The 27,698-nt window shown below is 31.6% G+C and overlaps 2 protein-coding genes across 2 annotated transcripts in view; both read left to right on the top strand.

Annotated features, from left to right (window-relative positions):
- The window catches only part of LOC145322985 (uncharacterized), a 34,101-nt gene extending 9,568 nt beyond the window's left edge, over positions 1-24,533 (top strand). Inside the window, exons 2-5 of the mRNA XM_080165373.1 lie at positions 942-1,002; positions 23,517-23,613; positions 23,836-23,925; positions 24,151-24,533. Coding sequence (XP_080021499.1) covers positions 942-1,002; positions 23,517-23,613; positions 23,836-23,925; positions 24,151-24,533 — 631 coding nt within the window. The remainder of the gene's footprint in view (positions 1-941; positions 1,003-23,516; positions 23,614-23,835; positions 23,926-24,150) is intronic.
- A 196-nt stretch (positions 24,534-24,729) lies between these two features.
- Positions 24,730-27,698, top strand: part of LOC145321965 (uncharacterized) — a 36,408-nt gene continuing 33,439 nt past the window's right edge. Inside the window, exon 1 of the mRNA XM_080163680.1 lies at positions 24,730-24,954. Within this exon, the coding sequence (XP_080019806.1) occupies positions 24,790-24,954 (165 nt within the window). The 5' untranslated portion in view covers positions 24,730-24,789. The remainder of the gene's footprint in view (positions 24,955-27,698) is intronic.

Genomic DNA, 27,698 nt, shown 5'->3' with positions numbered 1-27,698 from the left:
ATATCTGTCTGCTACTGTAAAAAAATTGTCACGCAATTTATAACTTTTATTGCAAATTTTTTTAACACTTTTATTATCTGAAATTGTACTTTAATGTTTTCGAAATTAAACAATATAGAATTTTAAAGTTATTATACATATTCAATTCCGTCAAAAAAAGTGTATTCAGTTTTATTATTTTTTATAGTTTTTATGTTAACTTATCTTATTTGTGTGTTACAATGCAATGTAAAAGAATGATCCACTATTTCAAACTTTTGTTTTACATTTTTTATACTTAGCTCATAAACGGACTTAAAACTTCAATATAATAAACCTACCCAGTATTTGAAAATTATCCTACATATTAAAGTCAGTCTCTAAAATTTCAATTTCAATATACATATATAAGTTTCTTGTATTGTAAAGTATATAATATTTACTTTTATGAACTGAGGCTTGGGGAAAGTATACTTTTGTAACGTTGTGTAATTGCATTAATGACGGAGACTTTAACGGGATAAGAGAAGAACATCTTCTTGTATTTTTGACATGAATACCATCAAAATAAAATTTCAATTTATGAAAATTTTTCTTAACTCTGGAACCTGTGTAAAGCTTACTTAAATCGGAGAACTTAATCTATTCAGTAGTAATCGAAATTTAAAGCTTCATAAAAAAACCTTACTACTATATGTATACTAGTGGTTGCGCCCCTACTTTTTAGGGGCACCGTATTTAAAGGGGAGTAGATTGGGTAAATATAGCCCAAAAAACCATACCATAACTTGAATCTTTAAATGAAACAACTTAAAACTACCACAGGAACTTTGAAAAGCTTCCATAAAATGGAGAAGCTAATCAGTTCAGCCTTTATCAATATCTTAAGCTACTGACAAAAAATTAGTTTAACACAACATGAAAAACAAAAATCAAAATCAAAAGATTATTTTTTTATTTAGGATTGAAGAGACGCCATATAAGGGATGGAGAAAATTTGTTTCTGTGAAAACAAAGTATCAGGTAATAAATTTAGTACATCTAGATCCAGAGTCAGTAAATTGATCCAATAAGAACACTGTGTAGGTACAATACAGCCTTATTATTGGATGTAGAAAACTTGTTTCTCTGAAAAGAAAATATCAGGTAATAAATATAGCAGATCTAGATACATATTCAGTAAATTGGACCAAGGAACACAGTGTAGGAACAATTCAGCAATATTATTGGTCCAATTTATAAAGCATCAGGTAATGAATATAGTACATCTAGATCCATAATTAGTAAATTGGACCAATAGGAACACAGTGTAGGAACAATCCTCCATATTATTGTATGTAGAAAATTTGTTTCTGTGAAAACAAAGTATCAGGTATAAATATAGCAGATCTAGATACATATTCAGTAAATTATACCAATAAGAACACTTTGTAGGTACAATCCAGCCTTATTATTGGATGTAGAAAATTTGTTTCTGTGAAACAAAGTATCAGGTAATAAATATAGTACGTATAGATCAATAATCAGTACATTTGACCAATAAAAACACTTTGTAGGTACAATCCAGCCTTATTATTGGATGTAGAAAATTTGTTTCTGTGAAAACAAAGTATCAGGTATAAATATAGTAAATCTAGATCTCGTATCAGTTGTTGTATTGGCTGCTCATAGTCCATTTTCGTGTCCAGGGTCGTCATCAGTAGGTGGGGGAGGGGAGGCTTATGGGGGGGGGGGGGGCTCTGGAGGGGGGCGTTGAAGAGGAGGGAGGCTGGTGAAACTTGGGTGTGATGATAGGAAGGCAGCTACAAGGGCGGGATTATGCCAGAGGTCAATGGGATTAAGGTTAGTGGGGTTATTAGGGCAGGAAAAGAGGTGTTGGACAGTTTCAGGGGTAGGATTGTTGGGGCAGGATGGGCAGTTGGGTGAAAGAGAAGCGTTGATGGAATGCAGGTAACTTTGGAGCTTAGAACAATAATTGGATCTCAATTGGGAGAGGATGGTTCTGTAGTGCCTCGTATCAGTAAATTGAACCAATAAGAAAACTGTGTAAGAACAATCTAACCATGTTATTGGTACGAGAAAATTTGTTTCTGTAAAAACAAAGTATCAGGTAATAAATATAGTAGTTTTAGATACATAATCAGTAAATTAGACCAATAAGAACACAGTGTTGGAACAATGCAGCAATATTATTGGTTAGAATTTGTTTCTGTAAAAATAAAGTATCAGGTAATAAATATATTACATATAGATCCTATATTAGTAAATTGGACCAATCAGAAAAAGCGTAGGTAAAATTCAATCATTTTCTTGGATAGAAAAAAAAGGTTTCTGCGAATACAGGTATCAGGTAATAAATATAGTGGTTCTAGATCCATAATCAATAATTTGGACCAATAAGAACACTGTGTAGGAACAATCCAGTAATATTATTGGTTAGAACTTGTACATATTTTGGTACGACAGGGCTGATGGAGTAAAAAAAGAGGTTGGCAACACCCATAAAAGCCTAGTTTAAAAATCAGACGGTAGGAAAAACGAACTTTGATACTTGTAGAGTGTCAGAACTTAATAAACAAAATATTAATCTATAAGTCTAAGCAAAATTGTGCAAAAATTTGCATATATACAGGATAGTGTTTAAGGACACACATTTTTATTTGCAAACAAATAGGCAAATAGGGGATACAAGGTATAAAGTTAGGTAGACAAACGACAAATATTAGAAATAAATTGATAGAGGATAAACAATTAAACAGTATACATGTATTCAGTTGTAAATAATAATTTCACCTTGCAACTTCAACTAAAGCAAACATATATAAAATATTAACAGGACGCTCTTTGATATCATTTTTGTAACACTCTCTCTACTAAACAATTAAGAGTCTTATCAAACAGCAGTTGTACCTTCTGTCATTACTTCATATTAAGTAAAAGAGGTATTTTAAGGGGGTTATTTTTTGCAAGGGGCTTTTTGTTTTTGAGGGGTAAGTACCCTCCCCTAAATGGTTATAAACCTTTAACGAACCTTGAAAATATTCACTGAAAAGAAAAACCATGTCATTCCAGCAACAATACAAACTGTTAGATATTCACTCATTTTTATAAAAGTACATATATCACAAATAATAAAAAAAATCATGAATTTCTCTTTAAGTTAAAAAACTGAAATAATTTTCTGCCAATAAATTCATTTTTACGACCCACGGTGGTTTCACGGCCAATGACAACTTTTCAATAAATTTCTACAATAATACCATTGGTGTGCTTTCACTTCCGCATATGTATCATATTATCAAATTAGCAGAACTGTACATTATTACATCAGCACAAACTGACCCTTCCACTCTGTTGCATTCAACCTAAAATTAATAAACACAAATTAATACCTATTTTTGATTGTGTCTTATTACAAAGTCGCATTTTTTCGGGGAATTAATAATATACGGAAGTGAATGCACACCAGAAATTTGCGGTATTTTTGTATCAAATCCCCCCTTTGACTTATGTTGTCTGTCTTTTTGTATGTAACATATAATCATATAGGGGCTCTATAGTTAAATGGGCTAGAAAAACAGACTTATAGACTTAAGTCTGAAAATGAAATAGCCTAAAACTAGCATAGGACATAAAATAGAGAATCCAATTAGTTCAGTAGAGATCTTAAGATGGACACAAAAAAACTTAATACTTTATATGATACTTCATACTCAAATAGGTTTAAATGTATGTTTCTTTCTTTATGAGTGTTGTCTGAGTTTGCCTTTTTCTGAGCCTGCGGGGTTAAGGCCCAGCAGGGGCTACCAATATATTTTTTAAAGTAAATAATAAAGGGGGGGGGGGGGGTCGATAATCCAAAGTGGGTTTAAGTTAATCTTTTTCCTTAAAATCTATTTTCAACAGTGTATATATGAAAATTCCTTCCTTCATTATATTTTTGTCAATCTCTCTTCGTCTGTATATCAATATATTTTTAGCTGTCCATTTTCATTTACATTTATCAATTGTGCTATTCTTGATGCATATTATAAACCATTTTTAATATTAAAATGTGAATTATCAGAAAAAGAAATATAAAATCATCAATTCTATTGTTATGAATAAGAAATGAAAATAACCTTATTAATTTCTTTATTATTAAAGTATGATCAGCTTTTTCCGGAATATCCTTTTCCAGTATGGATTAACATCCGCTGAATAGGAACCAGTTCTCAGCCATACTAAAAATGTTTTGTATCCGCAAAGAGCTGTCTATAATATGATTCGATAAATAATTATTCTTAGAGTTTATAGATCCGTATAAACTTTAAAAACAGGAACTGCATTTACGACTGAAAGGAAAAACTGTATCTCATGAAAGTAATGTATAGTGTATACCCAAGAATCTTAAGAGATAAGACATTGGAAGATAATTTGGTACAACCCTGACAAATTTTTGATGAAAGACAAAAGTAACTTATCTGTAAAACCAACCAATCGAGATTTGAAGAAGTTTTTGAGCCAACGAATGAGATAACATGTTTATATAACTTTGAGTACCGGAATAATTTACAGTACAATTTTCCCTTCCTCCCTGTGTATATTAATTATGGCTATAATTCATTTGACTTTAAACGTATTTGACCTATGTTTATAAAAATAGTGAAATAACCAGGATGTTACCAACATTGTAAATTTAGATATATTTTTTGCAGCATAACTGACAAACTGACTGACCAAGTAAATTGTTTAATGGATACTATTTAGTACGCTGTCTATCTTAAATTACAGCCAAGAAAATTACATTTCTACTAAAAATGTTACAAAAAAAATAAATAAAATGACCGTCAGATCATTATTAACATCTGACGGACCTAGTAAATTATATAATTAATGCTCATTGGTAAAGAGAATATGAGAAAAAAATATACAGCCGTCTATCTTGAGTGATTCCCGCTTAAAGTTTTATCAGATGGACGGGCGGACTGACGGTAAGACAAAGTGAAATATAGGGCAGCTTTGCTACAAAAAAACCCGTTAAATAATTTTTCTATGGAAGAAATGCATTTAAGTTTTGATTTCACTTGAAACTATAATTTCTACCGGGCACATTACAGCAAGGATGAAAACATCCATAAGTAGTGAAGCACAAAATTACCAAGGATGGACAAAAGAACAAATTGTTTCCATTAGGTCCACTGTTGCAGAGATATTTTGCCTCAGACATAAAAAACCTAACCACTTTGTATTTTATCAATAGTTGCTTCTCAAACATTTCAGAGATCTTTTGCTTCAAGTCAAAAACCACTTAATATTATATAATTCTTTGCTACACACCATATCTTTTAACTAGGATATTAAGGGTTAAGACAAAAAATGATCAATTGATTAATAATATACACCCGCAATTATAATGAACAAAAATTTCTTTTTACATAGATAAAATTATTTTTAAAAAAGATAAAAGCAACCATTTAAGATAAAAATAAAGTTTTTGAGCCAACGCATAAGATTTTTGGTACCAGTGTAATTTACAGTCCAATGTCCGCTCCCTCACTGAAGAATGACCAAGGAATAGCATTTTATTTCTAAGTGCTCGTATAAGACTACAAAGATCTTCTTCATGGAAAACCTTCTCCTAGGTGTCACTGCCAAACCTCTAATCTAACCAGAATCGGGTGATTGAGAAGAAATTTGACTAAAAGTATCTTATTCGTTGATTTAAAAACTTTAGGTACTCTTATTGAATCTCGTTTGGTTGGTTCAAAGCTTGTAGTATCCAAACTTTTCAACGAGTAATTTTGTTTATAATCAGTGGGGGTGGGGGGAGCAGGGGCGTCCAAGGGGGAGGGTAAAATTTTGAAAATAAAAATTTTGGGGGGGGGTAATCTTTATTTCATAGAGGCATTTTTTTATTTGGGGGGGGGGGTAATCCTCCCTTTACCCCCCCCCTGGACGTCTATGGGGGGGGGGGGGGGGAGGGTGCATTTTATTTTCCAGATGGCTCCATGAATATTCTCTGGATTTGAACCAGTTCCTTAGCAATAATCAAAAATCGTGTATAGCATCGTATTTTTTTCAAAAATACTTAATTAAATTTTAATAACCGCAGAAAGCTATCTATAATACGATGCGATAAATAACTATTATTACCCTTAAAAAAAATTGTCTTGAAAAAAAAACATTTTTTGGGGGGTCCAAAATATTTTATAAAAAAATCTGATTAAAATATTCACAATTCCTTTGAATAAAAAAGGAGTGTTTAAAGATTTGATTTATGAATCTTATACGCTTGTGGAATTAAACATTTCCTCAAATGAATCGATTTAATCATTTATTTATTCTTTAGGAAACACAGCCCCGGCCCCATTAACCAAAGCCATCCATTTATTTGATCCTATTAAAATCCTATTATATGTTGTATAAGTTGTATGTTTTTTTGAAGCTTAATATTTCAATAACTACTAATACTCGAATACATAGCTTCTAGATGCTAGGAGCGCAGCCGTTACTAAGAAATAAAGTAACACCATGTGAGTCTGGGTGTTGTACGGAAAGACAGACAGACATAGTGAGGGATTTTAAACTTTATAAAACACAATGTGCGTTTTAAAAATTACGACAAAGAAAGACTATTTTGGTTCACATCACTCATTGGGTCTAAGATAAAGCTTCCCCTTTGAAACTAGTTTAGTTATTTTTATTGAAAGTAAAGATCTTGATAACGGAGTTCTAAATTTTAGTGGCTCTTCATATAGATTTTGTTATTTTGAGATACTTATTTTTTTGTAATTAGGCTATTTTACTGCTCTAAATGATAGAGGCACAGCCGCTTGTGGTCTGTATTTTGATAAAGCATAAATCAACAACCGACTGATAGACAGACTGACCACAAGTGAGCATTACAGAGTAGATTTTTATATATAAAAAAATCAAGGATGACAACATCCATAATTATCGAAGCACAAAAAATCATGGAATGGATAAACGGACAAAGTGAGTTATAGAGCAGATGTTCAGTTGTCATTACAATAAAGAAAAAGACAGAATATGCAAAAACTCAAAGAAATTCAAGAAATCTTTTAAAAATGAAGTTTATACCTTCTAATGCAGGACCTACAGACAGACAAACAAAACAATACATACTATTATATGCGCATATGTCATAGGAATCTTCACTGAAAATTTCAGCTGTTTATCTTCAAAAACTTCTAAGAAAATAATATTTACCTTATAGCATTAAGGACTGACTTACGGAAAAATAAATCATTGAGTATCTTCGCTACTAAAAATCCAACGTGTATCATTATAACTTCCTTAGGGACTGACCTACTGAAAAACTGAATCATAGAGTAGCTTCGCTACTAAAAATCCAACTTGTATTCATTAATACTTCCTTTCTATACTTTTTTAATGGAAACAATTAATAAAAAATCATTGTTTCACATAAGAAAAAATTGTTTTAATCATTCTAATTATTTGGAAGTTTTTATATCTTTAGAAGCGAGGCTGCAATATACATAATAGGTCTGTTTGTCAGTCATTGGTAGTTAGTATTGTGTGTGGATTTTATTTAGGTCATAAAAAGTCGCGCCACAAAAGTAGAGTGTATGTTTTCTGTTCTGTTTTTGTAGATATAAGTTTCTAAAAGTAACGTGTTGGCTTTGACGTCGACGTGAAAATATTTTTTATGAATATTGTGTCGATAACCTTTGAAATTGTATGTCAGTACAATGCTTCTGATTTAAGGAGGGAGAGGACATTTGACTGTAAATTAAACTGATTAATAATCAAACTCTCTCATTCGTTGGCTTAAGAACTTTGGGTACTTTTATTAAAACTTAATTGGTTTGTTTAAACTAAAAGTATCCAAAGTTTTCAACCATTAATTCAATGCTATATCAATGGGTCTTATCCCTTAATTCTATGTGTTTTAATGAGAGTAATTAGTAATTCTTGGTTGGCTTAACATTTAACAACCTTGGGGACTTTTTATTAAATTTTTTTTGGTTAGTTCATTAAGTTGAGTGTCCAAAAGTTTCAACCACAAATTGTGTATCTATTTTGTGTATCATCATAGGTGAAGTACATAAATTTATCGGCCATTGTCTTATCTTTATATCTCTGCTAATTATTCGATTACACTTAACAGTAAATGCATATAATCGTTCTTGATTTATTTCAGAGAATTTAACTTTCCTACTTCCTGAAATTTTATATTATTTTTTGCCCAGCGGCAAAATAATGATCCAATTTTTATATGGTCATTACTATATCTTCAACAAGGTAGGGTTAATGGATTCTAAATTACACTAGTACCCAAAGTTTTGAATCTTAGTGTTAATCCAAGAACTTTGGATTTTTTTTGTAAAATTTTGAATAGTTGGCCTCTCATTGGTTAATTGTTAATTTTTTCTGACGTCATAGTTCGACTCATTTACTGTTTTCGATTTTAATCTAATTTTGTTTATCATCATTTGGGGTATATATATCAAAACTCGTCCATTGTCCTTTCCCTTAAGAATCCTCTTCTTAGCATCTCGTTTGTTCGTTTGTCTGGCCATCTGATATTATGAGCTTTGCTTTTTTAGATCTTGTCATCCTTGTTTGACATTATTTTGGGACAAAATTAAAGGGTATGTAGCGTTGGGTTATGAAGAAAAATTAAGGTTGCCTAAAACCCCTTCTTATGCAAAGAATAGTTATTTATCGCATCGTATTAAAGACAGCTTTCCGCAGACTTTAAATGCAAAAGAATAAAGCCAGTATTTTTAGCTCCGAGCTTCCGAAAGTCCAATCTAATAAAACTGGTATTAATTCTATTATTTTTTATTCGTGAAAATTGTCTATATTTACAGCATGGCTGAGATCCGGTTCTAATCCAGTGGATATTAATCAGTTTTGAATCCACACTGGAAAATATTAATACTGATTATCTAAGTTTTGCATTACTGGAAATCATTATTTTAATGAAATTTTGAAGAATAGCCCCCTGGACAACCAATCGTTAGATCAAAATTCCTTTACATGTAGAAACTTAAAACTTGTTTAAAAGTAATTATTGTATTGTGACATATCTTTTCAGTTTTAAAGTGTTCAATTTTAATATAATGTATTAGATTTTAGTGTCTATACAATTCAACCAATTTCTAGCTTACAAAAACAGCATAAACCATGAAACTTACATTCCCATATAAACAACCCCTTAAATAGTGGATGTAAATATTCATTCCCATATAAACAACCCCTTAAATAGTGGATGTAAATATTCATTTATTTCCCTGGTATCTCATTTATATCCCGGTTATCAATTTTAGAAGATTTTTAATTTTTTTTGGAAGATTTTATAATTTTTATTAATTACGAAAAGAAAGAAAAATTATACCAGGGAAATAAATGAAATTTAAAAACCAAAATTAAACCACATTTTACTAGCATAAAAATGAGTTTTTGTTTAAATGAGAATGATATTCCTGTCCAGTTTTTTGTTTAGGAATGAATATTTCTTACCCTTGTGAATAAATGATGACCTATCGGTCCATCATTTATTCCCTCGGGTAAGAAATATTCATTCCTAAACAAAAAACTAGACAGGAATACCCCATTTTAAGACTTAATTACAAAGATGCTTCGCACGTAACATTTATTTTATAATTTTCCTACAAATAAAAAAAATTAAAGTTGAATTAAAATCTGACATACTAACTTTTTAGATTATAGATTTTTTCGTTATAAACAGACGAATCACACCCTTTATAAATTGGCTAAAACCTACCAAGGACCAATAAAGTCCTTTTCTTAACATCTTTTGATATTAGTTCTATCATTTAAGAGACATTAACACTCACATACATCATATCAGTTTAGCTTTATGCTATATTTATTATGATTTTATCTTCCGTTTTGAATTACCACCGTAATTGCCCCAAGGGCTCTCATATAGAAGAAAAATCCCACGCTATGCTAAAATGCGCCACTTTGCACAATGGGACAAAACTTCAGAAATTTGGACAAAAATTTATTTAAATCCATGCATGCATTTTTAAATTTTGAATTGGGTTAAATATTCTTTCTTTAATCTAAAATATTGTGCTAAAATACAATTAGTACTTTTATAGGGAGAAGAAAATTGACAATAAATCCCTAATGATGATAAACAAAATTACCCCTTTTGTATTTTAAAATATTGTTCTTTGAAAAAATTAAGTCTTTGAAAAAATTAAGACGAAAGCGAAATTGAATACTGAGGGTACCAGTGGAAATTACATTCAATGTCTCCTCCCTACATGCCTATTATTAGCATGAAAAATAATTAACATGATTTTTGAGATTTTCAAAGTTTTTTCTTGTACCACCCCAGTGTGATTTTTGTATAGAGAAAGTAAAAACTGTCATTGTCTCTACATACACGAGCTGAGCTGGATATTTAGCATTACCCTACTATTTCCAGTGGACCATCTATCACCCCTTCTCCTCCCATTACTTACATTAAAAACAGGATGACATATTACATAATCCATTAAACTAAATTTCAAGATATCAGGCAACCATTCCAACGAACGTCAAATAGAGAGGAGTACACTAAATTAATTTAGATTTTAGAATTAAAACTATTAGGAACTTTACAGTAAAGAGAAACCATATCGGTTCAGCGGTTAGATCCTTTGCTACAGACAAAAAAATTACTACTTTATATAATAGGAAATGTAACTTTTTTTTTATATTTATTGGTATGGAGTTGATACTCTTAGTAAATTACACGACTTTGTTACATGATTCATGTAAGGTTTAACTTTAAATGATAATTCTAACATGTCTAAGAAAACATTTAAGCTATTGCGAAAATACCTGGATCGATTGTAGAAATGCTTCGCTTTAGTAAATTATTTGTGATATGGTTAGTTTATGTTAAAAAAGATTCAAAATCGAGCACTACAGTTGAATTTAGTGTCAAGTAGAAATAATTCATAGAATCAAATTGAAAATAAGTTAGGGGGGGGGGGAGGTAGTAGTCTACTTGTCAACTAAAAGGAAACTACCGGATATTTTACTTGATAGGTCACTAAAATTTTTAAACATTTTATGTGTTTGGTAGCGTAGCTGCTATTTAACTATTTTACGAAAAATGAGTATAAAGACAATAATATTAGATTAGTTATTTATAGCACCGTATCATAGACAGCTTTCCATTGATACTAAAATAAAAATTATAAGATTAAAACAAGTTTTGTTAGTTCGAAGTTTTATTACAAAACTGGTATTATTTTTAAAATTTTTATTTAAATATTAGTGGAAAATTGTCTGTAATATGATGCTATACATTATTTTACAGAAGGCTAAAAACTGGTTCTTATCCAACGGATATAAATCATACAAATTATATTTTTGTGACAAACCAGCATTATACAAGTTAACATGTGTATAAATTATAAAAGCTAAGAAAGGATTATGATTATTAAATTAACTAATATTTTCATTTTTGCTATAAGCAAATGGAAATCTATTTGCTTTAAGATTTCTAGTTTGTTAGTAAAATTCGCTTTTTATTGGAATTAATTTATACTTTAGATGCATAGAATTTTCTCAGGGAACATAGGGGATACATTAATATGTAGATGATAACTTGAATAACATCAAAAATGATGATTGCAATATTACCTCTTCTGTAGATTAAAATTAGTGGTTTAAAAGTTTATATGCTGCAAGAAACATATACAGTGTGTTATTTTTTATTAGAACTTTTTTGAAAGCAATTTTACCCCACTTATAGTTATCAGAATTTAATGATTAATGGCTTATTTTCTTCGTTTTTTAAGGCAATTAATAGAACAACAAAAAAATATTTCAGTTTTTATTTAAAAAGTACAGTAAAATCTAAAATTCAAAACTTAGGTGTCAACATCTAAAAATGGTTTTAGCGCATCTTTCTTATGCTCAAATAATCAACCTTTTGCAAGAATGGCTGCTAAACACTTCAAAGTTGAGATATAGAGCTAAAAATGTATACAGATACTATTAGGGACATGTACTAGAACATATCAAAGTTTGAAGGTCATATCTCAACCAGGGAGGGAGTACTGGCCCCCCAAAGTCGACTACAGAAAATCCATTTTTTAAAGAAAACCATTTTTATATGTTGACACCTAAGTTTTGGAAATTTAGATTTTACTGTACTTTTTAAATAAAAACTGAAAATTTTTTTGTTGTTCTATTAATTGCCTTAAAAAAACAAAGAAAATAAGCCATTACTCATTAAATTCTGATAACTATAAGTGGGGTAAAATTGCTTTCAAAAAAGTTCTCATAAAAAAAACACACTGTACTAACATCATCCTAGTACCAATATAGAGCTTCCCTAAAATTGAGAACTTAATCTGCTGAGTGGTTAACTAGATCTTAACGGAAAAACAAAAAATAACCTTACTAAAACGTTATATAACAGGATTAACATCCTCTACAGTTAAAATCCTCAATTTTCTTTCTGATTTTTAAAATAACTCAGTTAAGACCAAAGCCTGCATTTGATCTTTGTAATACTAATCATAAACCCATTCATAAATTACCCAAGAACTTGACAGGCATGTCCTTGTTTTTTTTTCAAAATGTAAAAGTATTTGATGAACGGGTGTTTAAAAGAACATTCTATGATTACAAACTAAATAAGAGGATAAGGCGGTTGTTTCCTTCAAAGTGCATGGTCAAGCCCATAACCCCCCCCCCCTCTTTATTTTGGAATTAATTGAAAATAATAGGATTGAAGGAGATAAGGCGGGTTAGGCATAGAGAAAAAAATATTTTATTCTTATTTTCAATTTTTAACAGTTCTTTTTAAACTAAATCAATCTAAATGAAATAAAATACACAAATATTGTGAAATGTAGCAAAACATGAATAAATATAATGATTCAGTTCAACATGTGTAGGAAGTGTAGGTTAACAAAATATTTACAGATTTTTGTAAAAATTAAAAAATTCAAAGTGTCTTTTTGAATTGTATTGAGGAAAGGTGTGAATTCACTTTCACAAGTGAATTACAATACCAAATTATCAGAACTGTGTATTATTAGAACAACACAAATTAATCTGTAACTGCTGTTTCACTCTTATAATTGAAAATACGCTATAATTTATTTGCTATTGTGTCTTTTTGCGAATATAAAACACAATATGAACGTAAAAATATGCAGAAGTGAATAGCCATCTTAAGGAACGGTTTACTGGTCATTTTTCGGTAATATTACTGTCAGTTAATCACAGAAGGATTCTTCGACTGTGACATGTTACTCTTACTGTGACTGAGCAATCATAATGTCGACAGAAACGGCGTCAACATGTGTTGTTTTATGTCAGTCAGAAGTTTTATACGGTCATTTAAATGCTTTTGACAACCCAGGGAAAATTTATGACAGGGATAAAGGGGGAGGAATTGTCCTTTTTTTTGTAATTTTTGTTCAGATTTATGCCATTTTTAGGAATCTTAAAGTTAAGGTAAAAGAAAAGAAATAATAATTAATATTTTAACAATTATAACCAAGGATATAATAGAATTTACTCTTTTGGTACTAGAACCAATGCAACTTTTATTTGTTTAGCCAATTTATTAAACTTTGGGTACTAGCAGTAAAAAATATTTCTCTTCTATCTATAATACAAAGTACATAGCTTGATGTCTGTCTGTCCGTCCGTCCGTCCGTCCGTCTGAAGCTTAAGATCTCGGTAACCACTGAACAAATCGGATTCTACTCTTCAGGGTATATACCTATTGGTCCTGTGGTGGTTTTAAGCTATTTTCTTGGGGGGTGGGACACCCTTAACCCCCCCAAGAACAAAAAAATCCCCCCCCCCAATTTTTTTTTTTGCTGAAGATTTCCTTGGTCCTTTATGTTATGTAGAAGATTTCCTTGGTCCTTTAACGAATTTCGCCTTAATTTTTTTTATCACCTCTAGAGGCTAGGGGCGAATCCGCTAGTAAGAATTAGAAGTAACTAGTAAACAATAAATTCCATAGAATTTTCATTAACTATAATCTAAAATCTTTACCTAAAGCATGGAATTGTCGGAATTTTTTTATCTTAAAAATAGCCTGAAACCTTTATTTTATAGGGACCTAGCAGTCAAGTTTGTAAAAATATCCATCTACTAATTTTATGGAATATGTCTCTGTTACATTGATTGTTATCCTTGTTAGATATAAGTAGGTGTGTATTTAATTCTGCATTTTATCACATTTGCAAAGTGTTTCATTTTCGCAAGAATACACAGTAGAAGACATGAGGGAGTAGACATCGGACTGTAAATTAAACTGATATACAATGTGTTTTTTTTATGACCACGTTAACATATTCGTTGGCTTCAAATTTTTTTTGTATTAAAATTTGATTGGTTGGTTACAAACTATGTGACATTTAACTGTAAGTAGTATCCAAACTTTTCAACCAATTATTAAATCTATAAAATGGGTAACTTTGTTTTTCATCATTTGTAGATCAATTTTTTGTCCATTGTCTTAACCCTTAAGATACCTATCTATAAAAGATATAGGATTTTACATCCAAGCTTTTATTTTGATTGGGAGGGGGGGAGGGGAATGGGGGGTTTAAAATGTTTGAGAGGGTTAATCTGATGTAAAACTTTGAGGGGGGTGAAATGTGGGGGGTCAATACCCCTTTACCCCCATCTTGGATGTCTATGGGGGTTTAAAGATGAGATTGGCGAAAAGGGATAAGGACATTTGAAAATGTTGGTATGATATGCGGAAAGGTTTGGACACCTAACAATTACTTTTCCCATTGGATTCGTGTGATTTTAATCAAATAGCTAATATTAATTCCCGTTTATTATCCCGAGTAGGGAATTTGAGTTGAATTTGACATACAAAGTAACTATGTATTGAAAAGAGTAAAAATTCAGAGATCTAAAAGGATTATGCAATTGTGGATGAATTGATGAACATTCCTAATAATGATACAAAAAATAACCCCTTCTGTGATTACAATTAGGGGTTAAAACGTTTGGACACTAAACTTAATGAACTCCTAATGAAGTCCTAAAAGTTATTAAGCCAACGAACAAGAAAACTTGTTTTTTATAATATTTTGGGGAATATTGCAGCCCAATGTCCCCTCCCACCCTAACTAAATAACTGCCTACTGAACTCCTCACCGCTTTATGTCTAGAGGCAAAGCTTTGATTTGTCATTGTTATATAACCCGTTTAATATAACAAATATTCATTTAGAAGGACAATTAAAACAATGGATATAGGATATACGTAAATATATTGACCAGGGGAAAATTTTTCGTCAACATAGCTTGATAATATGGACCTCGGTTATTGGCCAGTTCGTTTATACAATAGGTGTGGAGGAGATGGGGTAAAGAGGGTGGATTGGAGTTATCGTTATTTTAGCCAACTTCAAGTTACACTTTATTAGAGTACAAGATAATATGGTGCAACATCCAAGTAATAATAAATCCATTAACGCACATATTCATTAAGAAGAACATTTTTAACAGGGAAGGCGATATGACATTTGAAGAATTCTTCTTCTTCTTTTACATCAAAAGATCTCCCAAACTGCTGAACCAAATCGGTCCTACTCTTAAGGAAGTATAAGTATAGGTTTTATTTTGCCGAGATAGGGGTAACTCTTCTGAAAAAAATACAAGTGGTGTAGGGGGGGGGGGGGGGACTTCTAGGTGCTAGAGTCGAAGGCACTAGTTAATATTCATATAGTAATTAAGTATCATTTAGTTTAAATATTATTATTATTATTATTATTTGATTCTTTATTTGTCTTTATCATTTACTTACAAAGATTACATTAAAAGTATAACAATATTAATTTACAATATTCAAGTTGGATAAAAATTGTTTATGTACACATATATAAAAGAATATCATTTCAAAATTACATTGGTTAAATAAAAAAGATTTTTACAATCTGTGACATTCCCTTCGTTCAGTCATATTTTAATTCCTCAGATTATAATGGATCACATTTAAGGCGTGATTGGCAGACTGAATAAAGAAAGGAGGGGCAGGGACAGTTTTATTAAGAGCAGAATGCTCTAACACTGTTAAGTACAAGGGTCGCCAGAGGATGAATTAAGGATAATTTTCGACTGGTCCCTTACCTTATTATTGCCCCTATAACTCAAGTCACAGATCCTGGGCAGGGACAGTTTTATTAAGAGCAGAATGCTCTAACATTGTTAGGTACAAGGGTCGCCAGAGGATGAATTAAGGATAATTTTCGACTGGTCCCTTACCTTGGTATTGCCCCTATAACTCAAGTCACAGATCCTGTGGTATTATTATTAAATATTATTGATTCTATTGTGTCATAACCTATGGTAGCTAGGGGTGAAGGAACTAGTTAATATTCATATAGTAATTAAGTATCATTTAGTTTAAATATTATTGATTCTATTGTGTCATAACCTATGGTAGCTAGGGGTGAAGGCACTAGTTAATATACATATAGTAATTAAGTATCATTTAGTTTAAATATTATTGATTCTATTGTGTCATAACCACAAGGACTGATTTAGAAGTCATTATTTTAAGACAAGGGGGCTGGGGACAAATTTTCAAAAAAATATTTTTATTTTACAGACCTTTACAGAACCTTACCAAAAATATATAAATATAGATTTAAGAAAAGAATATAATACTTTCTCTCAGAGTGCCTAACTTTCTAAATTTTCATTTTTTCCTGAAAATCATGTAGTTTAAGATGGAAAAAATATAAGAAATACCCCCCCCCCAAAAAAAACCAAAATATATATATATTTACTTCACCTAAGCTTGAAGGTCCTTGTTTTAAAGGGGATATTTTAAAAAACAATATAAAATCTTTGTAGGTTAAGTAGACCTTTTGAAAGAAAAAAACATACTTATGAATAACAGAATAAAAAAAGTAAAGCAATTAGTGAGATCTTAGGGGACAAGCATAATTGTAAACACCCAGCTATTTTAGGAAATCAGATTTAAAATAATGGTAAACCATGCTTGACTATCATCATTAACCTTTTAATTGCTTTTAAATCACATACACGAGTTAAAAATAACAATAATATTCAGCATATGCTTTAACTCTAAATGCGCGGGCTAATTTCTTTAGGATGTGGGGGTTGGTTCATTAAGCCCTTTCCCTCAAGCATGAGTATCTATCTCTATCTCAGTCAAGGCAATTTTGTTCTTTCTTCGACCATTAATATTGAAACCTTTGTCTGAAGGTACCTTTTCTACATATGAACTTTAAACGGCTTAGGACTAGTTGATTTAGTTTTAGTTTGACCGAGATCTCCACCCCCCCCCCCCTCACGTGCTTTAAGGGTTATTAAATACAAAAGGATTGATTCTCTTTGAAAATAGTCATTGAGTATGAACAGGCGGGAATAAGGTATAACCAACGACAAAGCCTAAATTGTGTCAAAATATTGTCATAAATGATCCACATGACGTCAAAAAAAAATGAGGGAGATGAGAGGAGAAGTGGGAAAGAAAACTCCTAAAAATAGATAAATAATTCCTCATTTTTATGACGTCACATGGATAATTTTTGACACAATTTTGACACAATTTGGGCTTTGTCATAACCAACAAGCGAAATAATTCTAAAATTAAAATTGTGTTGACCCCTAACTTGACCTATCGACCTATCGGCTACTGATAATCACGTATAGGTTTCGGTGACTTATTTTCCGAATTAATTTTGTTGTTGATGAACAGGCAATCCATGAAGATATATATTAGTTAAACAGAAAGGTTTTTACGTCAAAGACCCTAACCATTGAAAAGCTTTACTTTTAATTTTCAATGATGTTTTTGTTACTAAATAACACAAGTTTTTAAAGTAATAATTATTTGATGTAATTTTTTTCTCTACATTTTCTAAGTTTCTTTTCCCATACTTATATCGCAATTAAAATCTAGACTTTTCAGCAACAATGATAATTCGAATTGTCTGTCCATCTGTAGAAAACGTAATGGGGGACATGACAATTTCATAGCTGCAATTCAAGATAAATAGCTGAAAATTATTAAGATTAAAGTTATTCAGTATATAATTTACTTAGTCCACCTGTCTGTCGGTTAAACGTTATTTATAATCACACAGGAAGTTTTCGCGATTTTCTGTCAATAATCTTTCTTGCATCTTCTCCATCAATTTGATGATCACTGAACATCTGAGGTGGATTCTTAAAAAAAAATTTGCCCCACTAATCGCAAAATCCTCCAAAATCACATAAAAAATCTACAAAAATTAAATAAAATCCTGTGTTCATAACCCTTCTATGATTTTGTTTAATTTTTGTAGATTTTTTATGTGATTTTGGTGGATTTTTCACGAAAACAATCTTGCCCCACTAAGCGATTAGCGGGGCATATTTTTTTTTAAGAATCCACCTCTGCTCTTTATCTTTTTGTTTTCTCATGTATGATTTAAAATTTTTTTTATGCTTTGCTTCTCATGGATGTTGTCATCCATGTTTTCTGTCTCATTTGAAAAAAAACTATATTGAGTAATCCAATATTTTAGTTTTTCTGTCCTTTTGTCTGTCAGTCTGTAATGCAGATTCTCTCAATTTCTGTCTTTTGCTCTATCTCTCGTGCTCTCTCTTTTTCTTTCTCTGTCTGTTTCTAATTGCGGAAAATCTGAATAATAATAAGTTAAAGACGATAAATGGAAGGTATGTGTTTGTAGATTTAGATTATTTGAAGAATAGTTTGGATACTGCTAGTTTTAAGCCAACTAATGAGAGAACATAATTTTAAAAACAAAGTCTAGGGGCCAAGCCAATACTATTATATAATATAGCCAAAGAAATACTCTTCAATTAAAAGTTGAGTAAAAAAGTTTTATTAAAATATTTTTCTTATAAACTATAGTTTTTGTGCAAGTATTTTTATATTCGTTTTTCTAAGAAAATGTGTTTATCCTGTAAAACTTGGAAGAATTATATTAACATCATATACACTAGATCTTTTCATGAAAATACACTTTTTCGAATTTTAGTCTTCTGCTAACCTAAAAAGTTACTTTAGGAGCCTAGAAATACATGTACAAAATTTCAGCTCTCTATCTCTACTGGCGACCTAGCGCCAGGCATGTAAAATATCAACAGATAACGGTAGCACGGCGGTTTTAACAATATCTCAGCAATGTGCAGGTTTTAAGCTCTTCTGCATATTTCAATTTAAACACATAAGGACAAAGGTATATTATCCAAATAATCTTTTGTCAAAGTCTACTCTACACCTAGCGCCAGTCAGTTTTATAAAATCATGCATTTTATACCTGTGAAAATAGAAATCGCCAGCGCTAGGTGTAGAGTAGACTTTGACAAAAGATTTTTGGGATAATATATCTTTGGCCTTATGTGTTTAAATTGAAATATGCAGAACCCCTAAATTCATCTTCCAAGCCATTCTCTGAGCATTTTAATTTTTTTTATGAAATAACGGTATTTCAAAACTGCCCTTTGAAAAGGCCTAAAAAATATCTTTTTTTGTCACTTTTTTCACTGCTTATAGTTACAACTTATTAAGATATTATGTTCAGTTAAAAAAAATCGGCGCCTCCAGCACCAAAACCTGCAAAACCTGGCAGTTAAACTTCTGTGCCCCTACTTGCCCCCCTCTTCGGCCAACAGTAATTGTCTCAAGAAGTAAAAGAGATATCAACACACAGAAAGAAAACTTTTTAAATAAAACTGAACTAAGTAACTATTACAGATTTCATTTTGGGACTTTCCTTCTAGGGGCTTGTGGAGCAAAAGACCCCCCAAAAAACTAAGAATATGAGTTCTGAGCTTATTTTTAAAGATATCAACCTGATTTTTTTAAAGAAAACTTTGTAAATAAAACTGAACTCAGTAATCATTACACATTTCATTTTAGACTTTCCTTTGAGGGGCTTGTGGAGCAAAAGCCCCCCTAAAACTAAAAATATGAGTTCTGGACCTTTTTTTAAAGATATCAACCTAATTTTTTTTGAGAAAACTTTTTTCACATAACCAAACTCAACAACCTATACAGATTTCATTTTAGGACTTACCTTCCAGGAGCTAGTGGAGCAAAAGACCCCCCAAAACACAAAAAATATCAGTTCTGAGCTTATTTTTAAAGATATCAACTTGATTTTTTTAAAGAAAACTTTTAAAATAAAACTGAACTCATTAATGTTTACACATTTCATTTTGGGACTTTGCTTTGAGGGGCTAGTGGAGCAAAAGACCCCCAAAACTAAAAATATGAGTTCTGAGCTTAATTTTAAAAATATTAACCTGATTTTTTTGTTGAAAACTTTGTTAACATAACCAACCTCAGTAACATTTGCAAATTTCATTTTGGGACTTTCCTTCCAGGGGCTAGTGGGTCAAAAAAAAAAACACAATAAAAATATGAGTTCTGAGCATATTTTTAGAGATATTGAGCTGATTTTTTAATGAAAACGTTTTGAACATAACTGAACTCAGTAACCATTACAGATTTAATTTTGGGACTTTCCTTCTAGGAGCAGGTGGGACAAAAGACCCCCAAAACAATAAAAATATGAGTTCTGAGCTTATTTTAAGAGATTTTTTAAAGATATCAACCTGATTTTTTTGTTGAAAACTTTGTTAACATAACCAACCTCAGTAACATTTATAGATTTCATTTTGGGACTTTCCTTCTAGGGGCTAGTGGGTCAAAAAAAACCATCACAATAAAAATTTTGATGGTTTGAATTTTGAATGAAAACTGAAAAAATCAGGTTGATATTTTTAAATATAAGCTCAGAACTCATATTTTTGTGTCTTGGAGGGTCTTTTGCTCCACAAGCCCCTCAAAGGAAAGTCCAAAATGAAATGTGTAATGATTACTTAGTTCAGTTTTATTTACAAAGTTTTCTTTAAAAATATCATGTTGATATCTTTCAAAAAAAAGCTCAGAACTCATATTTTTGTGTTTTGGGGGGTCTTTAGCTACACTAGCCCCTAGAAGGAAAGTCCCAAAATGAAATCTGTAAAGGTTACTGAGTTTGGTTGTGTGAAAAAAGCTTTCTTAAAAAAAATTAGGTTGGTATTTTTAAAGATAAGTCCAGAACTCATATTTTTAGTTTTTGGGGGTCTTATGCCGAACTAGGCACTAGAAGGAAAGTCCTAAAATGAAATCTGTAAACATTACTGATTTTGGTTATGTTAAAAAAGTTTTCTTTAACAAAATCAGGTTGATATCTTTAAAAATAAGCTCAGAACTCATATTTTTTGTGTTTTGGGGGTCTTTTGCTCCAAAAGCCCCTCAAAGGAAAGTCCCAAAATGAAATGTATAAACATTACTGAGTTCAGTTTTATTTAAAAAGTTTTCTTTAAAAAAATCAGGTTGATATCTTTAAAAATAAGCTCAGAACTCATATTTTTTGTGTTTTTGGGGGTCTTTTGCTCCACTAGCACCTGGAAGGAAAGTCCCTAAATAAAATCTGTATAGGTTGCTGAGTTTGGTTATGTAAAAAAAGTTTTCTCAAAAAAAATTAGGTTGATATCTTTAAAAATAAGTCCAGAACTCATATTTTTAGTTTTTGGGGGTCTTTTGCCAAACAAGCCCCTAGAAGGAAAGTCCCAAAATGAAATCTGTAAATGTTACTGAGTTCCATTATGTTAACAAAGTTTTCAAAAATAATCAGGTTGATATCTTTAAAAATAAGCTCAGAACTCATATTTTTAGTGTTTTGGGGGGTCTTTTGCTCCACAAGCCCCTAGAAGGAAAGTCCCAAAATGAAATCTGTAATGGTTACTTAGTTCAGTTATAATTATAAAGTTTTCTTTCTGTGTGATATCTCTTTTACTTCTTGAGATAACTACTGTTGGCCGAAGAGGGGGGCAAGTAGGGGCACAGAAGTTTAACTGCCAGTTTTTGCAGGTTTTGGTGCTGGAGGCGCCGATTTTTTTTAACTGAACATAATATCTTAATAAGTTGTAACTATAAGCAGTGAAAAAAGTGACAAAAAAAGATATTTTTTAGGCCTTTTCAAAGGGCAGTTTTGAAATACCGTTATTTCATAAAAAAAATTAAAATGCTCAGAGAATGGCTTGAAAGATGAATTTAGGTGTTCTGCATATTTCAATTTAAACACATAAGGCCAAAGATATAATATCCCAAAAATCTTTTGTCAAAGTCTACTCTACACCTAGCGCTGGCGATTTCTATTTTCACAGGTATAAAATACATGATTTTATAAAACTGACTGGCGCTAGGTGTAGAGTAGACTTTGACAAAAGATTTTTTGGATAATATACCTTTTTCCTTATGTGTTTAGATTGAAATATGCAGAAGAGCTTAAAACCTGCACATTGCTGAGATATTGTTAAAACCGCCGTGCTACCGTTATCTGTTGATATTTTACATGCCTGGCGCTAGGTCGCCAGTAGAGATAAAGAGCTGAAATTTTGTACATGTATTTCTAGGCTCCTAAAGTAACTTTTTAGGTTAGCAGAAGACTAAAATTCGAAAAAGTGTATTTTCATGAAAAGATCTAATATACACTGCATTAATTCGATTATATTATTATGAAAATCTTATTTTGATTCAGTTTACCGAACAGTTGTGTCAAAATTATGCCTAACGATAAGCTATATTATTATGATTTTTAACATATCTTATTTTGTAAAGTGGTAAGGTTTAATGTTTGTAGCTTAAGATTTCGAAAACCACTGAACCCCTTGAGTTCTATATTTTAGGAAATATCTCACATAGGTGCCAAGGTGATTTTAAGCTATTTTTCTATATTTAAGTCTTGGATTGGTTTTATGCTATTTTTCACTTATTATCGTTACATTCGGAAATGCAGAGCCTTTAGATTAGACTCTGGTATACATATATTATTAAAACGCAATTCTGATAATGATATTGTTGATACTATAACATGTCACAGGATATTTTTTACAGAGTTCTTACTTAATTGAACTTAAATTGAATGTATAATGCACTTTCTACAAATTGGATGTAAAATATACGGGGATATTATGACAGGGGAAAAATTGTCGCCAATTTAGATTGCTAACATGAAAATCATTTATTGGTCAGTTAGTTCTTCCAGTAGGAGGGACTGGTTTGTGGTAAAAGGGATGGATGGGGGGATCGTTAATTTAGCTAGCTACAAGTTCTACTTTATTGGAGTATATGATAATCTAGTGTAAGATCCAAGAAAAATTAAATCCATTTAGAAAGCTTATGTAAAAATTTGGAAATGTTAGTCTTTGTTTGATAAATGGATGTAGAATATACGTGAATATTATGACAGGGGAAAAATTATCCTCAATTTAGGTTGTTAACATGGAAATTATTTATAAGTCAGTTAGTTCTTCCAGTAGAAGGGAAGGGTTTGTGGTAAAGGGGATGTATGGGGGGATCATTATTTTAGCCAGCTACAAGTTTCACTTCATCACAGTTCATGATATTCTAGTGTAAGCTCCAAGTAATAATAAATCCATTTAGAAAGCTTATGTAAAAATTAAGAAAATGTTTTACTTTGTTAGATTAAAACTTTATGATGTTTTTTTTTCCAGGTTCCTACTCCTATACCTGACCGTGACTCAGGACCAGCATCCCTGGGAAGCCAAGCTTCATATTGGTCCACCAGCAGCAGACCTCAAACCAGTTTAGGCAGGAATCTGGGGATAAGACAATGAGTTTAATGTATCACTTTTGTTGTCTTGGCTATTTTAGAGTAAATATACAGCAACTTTTACTATTTTCAACTTTTAGCGATGTACAAGTGCCCTTATCTGCTAATTACACCAGAAGACCAAACTCTCTAAAGCAATCAACAATCATTTTTCCAATAAAATTTCCCATTGTGTTATCTTTGTCTATATGTGAGTTTAGGATATAACCAGGTACCAGACATGTCACCCTCCGGACCGCGTAGCCTTTCCAACTATCACCAGCCGCTAGCTCCTCTTAGCATTGGCACAGGTAAAATTATTTTAAAACTTCCTTTTCTGTAAGTCCATGGGTCATGTTATAAAAGACATAGAATAATTTTAATAAAGTTTTTGTGATAAAAAAAACATTGATTCACTTTTTCCGTTTGTCAATCCTTATTTTTTTGGACTTTACTACTTAATACTTATGGATGTTGTCATCCTTATTTAGTTATTTATTTCCTAATTTAAAAAAATCAAATTGTTACAATTTTAGGAAGATCAAATTTTTCAATACGACCATCAAGATTTTCGCCTGGACGCAGTGGTCACAACCACATGCCCTCTCTGTCCCCACCAGGATGTATCAGCTTGTCTCCTTCCAGATCTTCCAACTGCACGAGCCTGTCTCCAGGGCGAGGGGCTTGTGTTACTCCTAGTACCCATCACCACGTGTTTCCCTTCACCTCACTTAGCAGCTTGCCTCCAATTATTCCTCATTCATCAAATAGTATTCATCATCCAAGATTTTCTGTTCATCAGTCAAAGTCAGCTGTTCACCAGTCAAAGTCAGCTGTTCATCAACAAAAATCAGCTGTTTTTAACAAGAAATCAGTGGGCCAAGACAAAATTAGTTCAGGAATGGTTACTTACTGGTAAAACTTATGTAAGGGAAGATGGGTGTAGATCCACAACTATATATTTTTGTAAATTTTTTTTCATAGGGGTGGGGGATGGAGGCAATTTAAAAAAAATTTCTGAAGTGATTTCTTTCTGGATGGTGCAGGTTCCTTCTCCCAAATATATAGATAGATAATAAACTATAAACAATACAGCAACCATAACTTTATCAGGTCCTCAGAGCTTGATATCCATTGGAGATGGGAAGGGGGGAAGTGCCGGGCCATTCAGCTTGATGTCTATAGGGGAAGGGAGGAGTGGAGGGGCTGGCCCGTACAGCCTGATGTCTATTGGAGAGGGGGGTAGAGGAGGAGATGGTGCATATAGTCTGATGAGTGTGGGGCCGTGCAGTTTGACCGCTGCTACAGCCACCAGGAGAGCTTACAATGCTTATGATAAGGTAAATCCAAAAAAATATTTATTTTGATAAAGGTCCATTCATTTTTATAATATAATTTAAATGTGAATAAAGCATAAATTGCAACCTTTGGGGCTTTTACATTTCACGGTCAGCCATTGCCTTAAAAATAGGCTGGCAGTAAACAAGCACTTTAGGGTTACTAAACAAAATACCTTCATTTTAATTTCCCACTTAAATAATAAAGTTGTATGTTTAAGACCACCATATAGGTAATTTAGAGAGAAGGGGAGATTAAGTGAATGCTTAAGACATGCAGTAAAATAAAAACACAATAGATAATGAACATCTAGATGGTCAATCCTTCACCATAATCCGCCAAGCTTAGAAAGGGATTCCTTGCAGACGAACCCCTTGTTTATTTATAGTTATATATATTCTAATATATTTACAAGTGAAGATATATTTCCCTAAAAGCTAGCTTTATCTTTAAAAAAATCAACTATGCAATTTTTATATATATGGAGTATGGACGGAATATTCCTTTCCTGTTTTCCCATTGTCTGATTCAAAGAAATTGTATTTAGATATTTTATATTTATATACATTCTACATTCATGATACATGTGTAGAAATGCATCTATAAAAGCAAAAATCTATCAAATTATCAAAATAAAATATTTTTTCAATCAAAATTACCGAAGGTTAAATAGTTGCTAATGAAAAATGATTTATTAACCAAACAAATTAGATAAAAAAATTCACTGATACACTATAATGATGACAAATTGCCAAAAATTTTTCGCAACAGAGACAAATCTAAAAGGACATTACAAATTTAATTGATTAAATGATTATCAATGCTTTGTTTTTAAAAATTATTTATACTTCTCACATGAACTTTTTGAATGCACCCCATGTTTTGTTTATTTAACGTTAAAGGTTTGAAACTTCACCGGTGTCCTGGATAGGAAACAGGTTTTTTTTGACATACGTCTCACAAGACCTATGTAGTCATGACCGGGAGACAATGATGGTTCAGTACATGACTTTCGTTAAATCACAGCTGATCATTTTTGTGGCTTTTTTTGAAAATTACTTTTATACCCAAATTTTCATAGTTTTTCGTTCAAAAATCACAATTTTCTCACATTTGCAGATTAGTTAACTTAAATAAACACAAACAAGTTCTTTGTCCTAAGCAGATCAATACTACCCTTCCTAAAAGCTACCAGTAGTAAAGGGACCTAGGAAGGTGTTGAACAGGAAGACCAAAATGTAGGATTAGCAAAGCAAAAATAAAGGGCAGTTTGTCTATCAAGTGGTGTTAAATTTGGAATCACAGACCCACCTGACTTTCAATCAGCAGAGTAGGCGAAAACCATGGTGAATTTCTGAGTAATAGAGAATGAGAGGATATGAGCTCTTAGCTGAAATAACTAAGGCAAGGGAGTCTTAAAGACCATGTAGCTAGATGCATGGCAGTCTTGGCTTTCATTCATGGAAAGATCTCTCATGACAGTAGTTGGTTCATAGGAAACCAAAGGAAGTAAAAAGTAAGAATACTTGAAAGTTTATTCTGAATCTTGAAGTTATCCCTTAATATGGCAAAAGTCAAGCCACAAGTTCAATAGCAAACAAGTGCCATAAAGAAAGAGTCAAAAGTGTGTGAAATTGTTGATTAACAAAAAAGGTCAGAATTCTAAACTGACTTCCATCAAGATTTATAGGCTGGGTGAAACATGTCAGCCGGCTAGGATAGAGGTCTGGCTATACCAGGGTGGAGAGAGGTACCCTGTTTAGTGGAAAGTATTATGATACATACTTGTTAAAGTTGAAGGACAGGGACGGTAACTATAACATCTTTAAACAAGAAGTTTAACATGTGGATTTATAGGAGATAATGTTTTAGTGAAAGAAATTTGAGGGCAATAACTTTATGTTGTGTAGTCAAAGGCAAAGTCAGATAGATTGAATCATGTTAAAGCCAGGTGAAAGCCTATGGAGGCTAGAAGCAGTTCTGATGTGCAAATTTATTGTTGAACATTAATTCAAAATAATTAACTCTTACTCAATTTCTAGACTACAAATCTTCAGTACAGCTGTTACTTATTATACTTTTCATGCATAAATTTACGCTAACTAAGCAGCAAATGTGAGAAAATTGAGATTTTTTGGGGAAAAACTATGAAATTTTGGATAAAAAAGTAATTTTCAAAAAAATCCACAAAAATGATCAGCTGTGATTTAACGAAAGTCATGTACTAAACCGTCATTGTCTCCCGGTCATGACTACATAGGTCTTGTGAGACGTATGTCAAAAAAAACCTGTTTTCTATCCAGGACACCGGTGACTTAGCAAATATCTTCAATAAAAAAACACTTTTCAAAATTTACCTTATGCGTTGCATACAAAACTTTGGAGATTTGAAAAAAAATTTTTTTTGACTGATACAAGCTTGCAGTATCTAATCTTTTCTAACAATATGTTAAAAGTAAAGGAGGAGTATTTTTGAGGGGTTATACAATAAATATTACTTATTTTAAATTCTAAACTTATTAGAACAAAAATAAAAAATTAACACAAAACATTTTTTAAAATTACAACAGAAAGTTATTACTCTTTTGTTCTGGTCTGTAGGGATATTATCTCTGCAAAAAAAACTATTTTGTATCTAACTCTATCCCAAGTAAAAAAAAACCTAATTAATTTTCAGAACAAAAATCCTTAGACTTTGACTGGTGTAACTTATGAAACTAATGCTTGGGAAATTTAAAATACTTCA

Source organism: Acartia tonsa, chromosome 6 (assembly GCF_053477335.1).
Source record: "Acartia tonsa isolate MP-2025a chromosome 6, ASM5347733v1, whole genome shotgun sequence".
Taxonomy (NCBI): Eukaryota; Metazoa; Arthropoda; class Copepoda; order Calanoida; family Acartiidae; genus Acartia; species Acartia tonsa.
The sequence above is the reverse complement of the archived record's forward strand: the minus strand, read 5'-3'. Positions and strand labels throughout refer to the sequence as shown.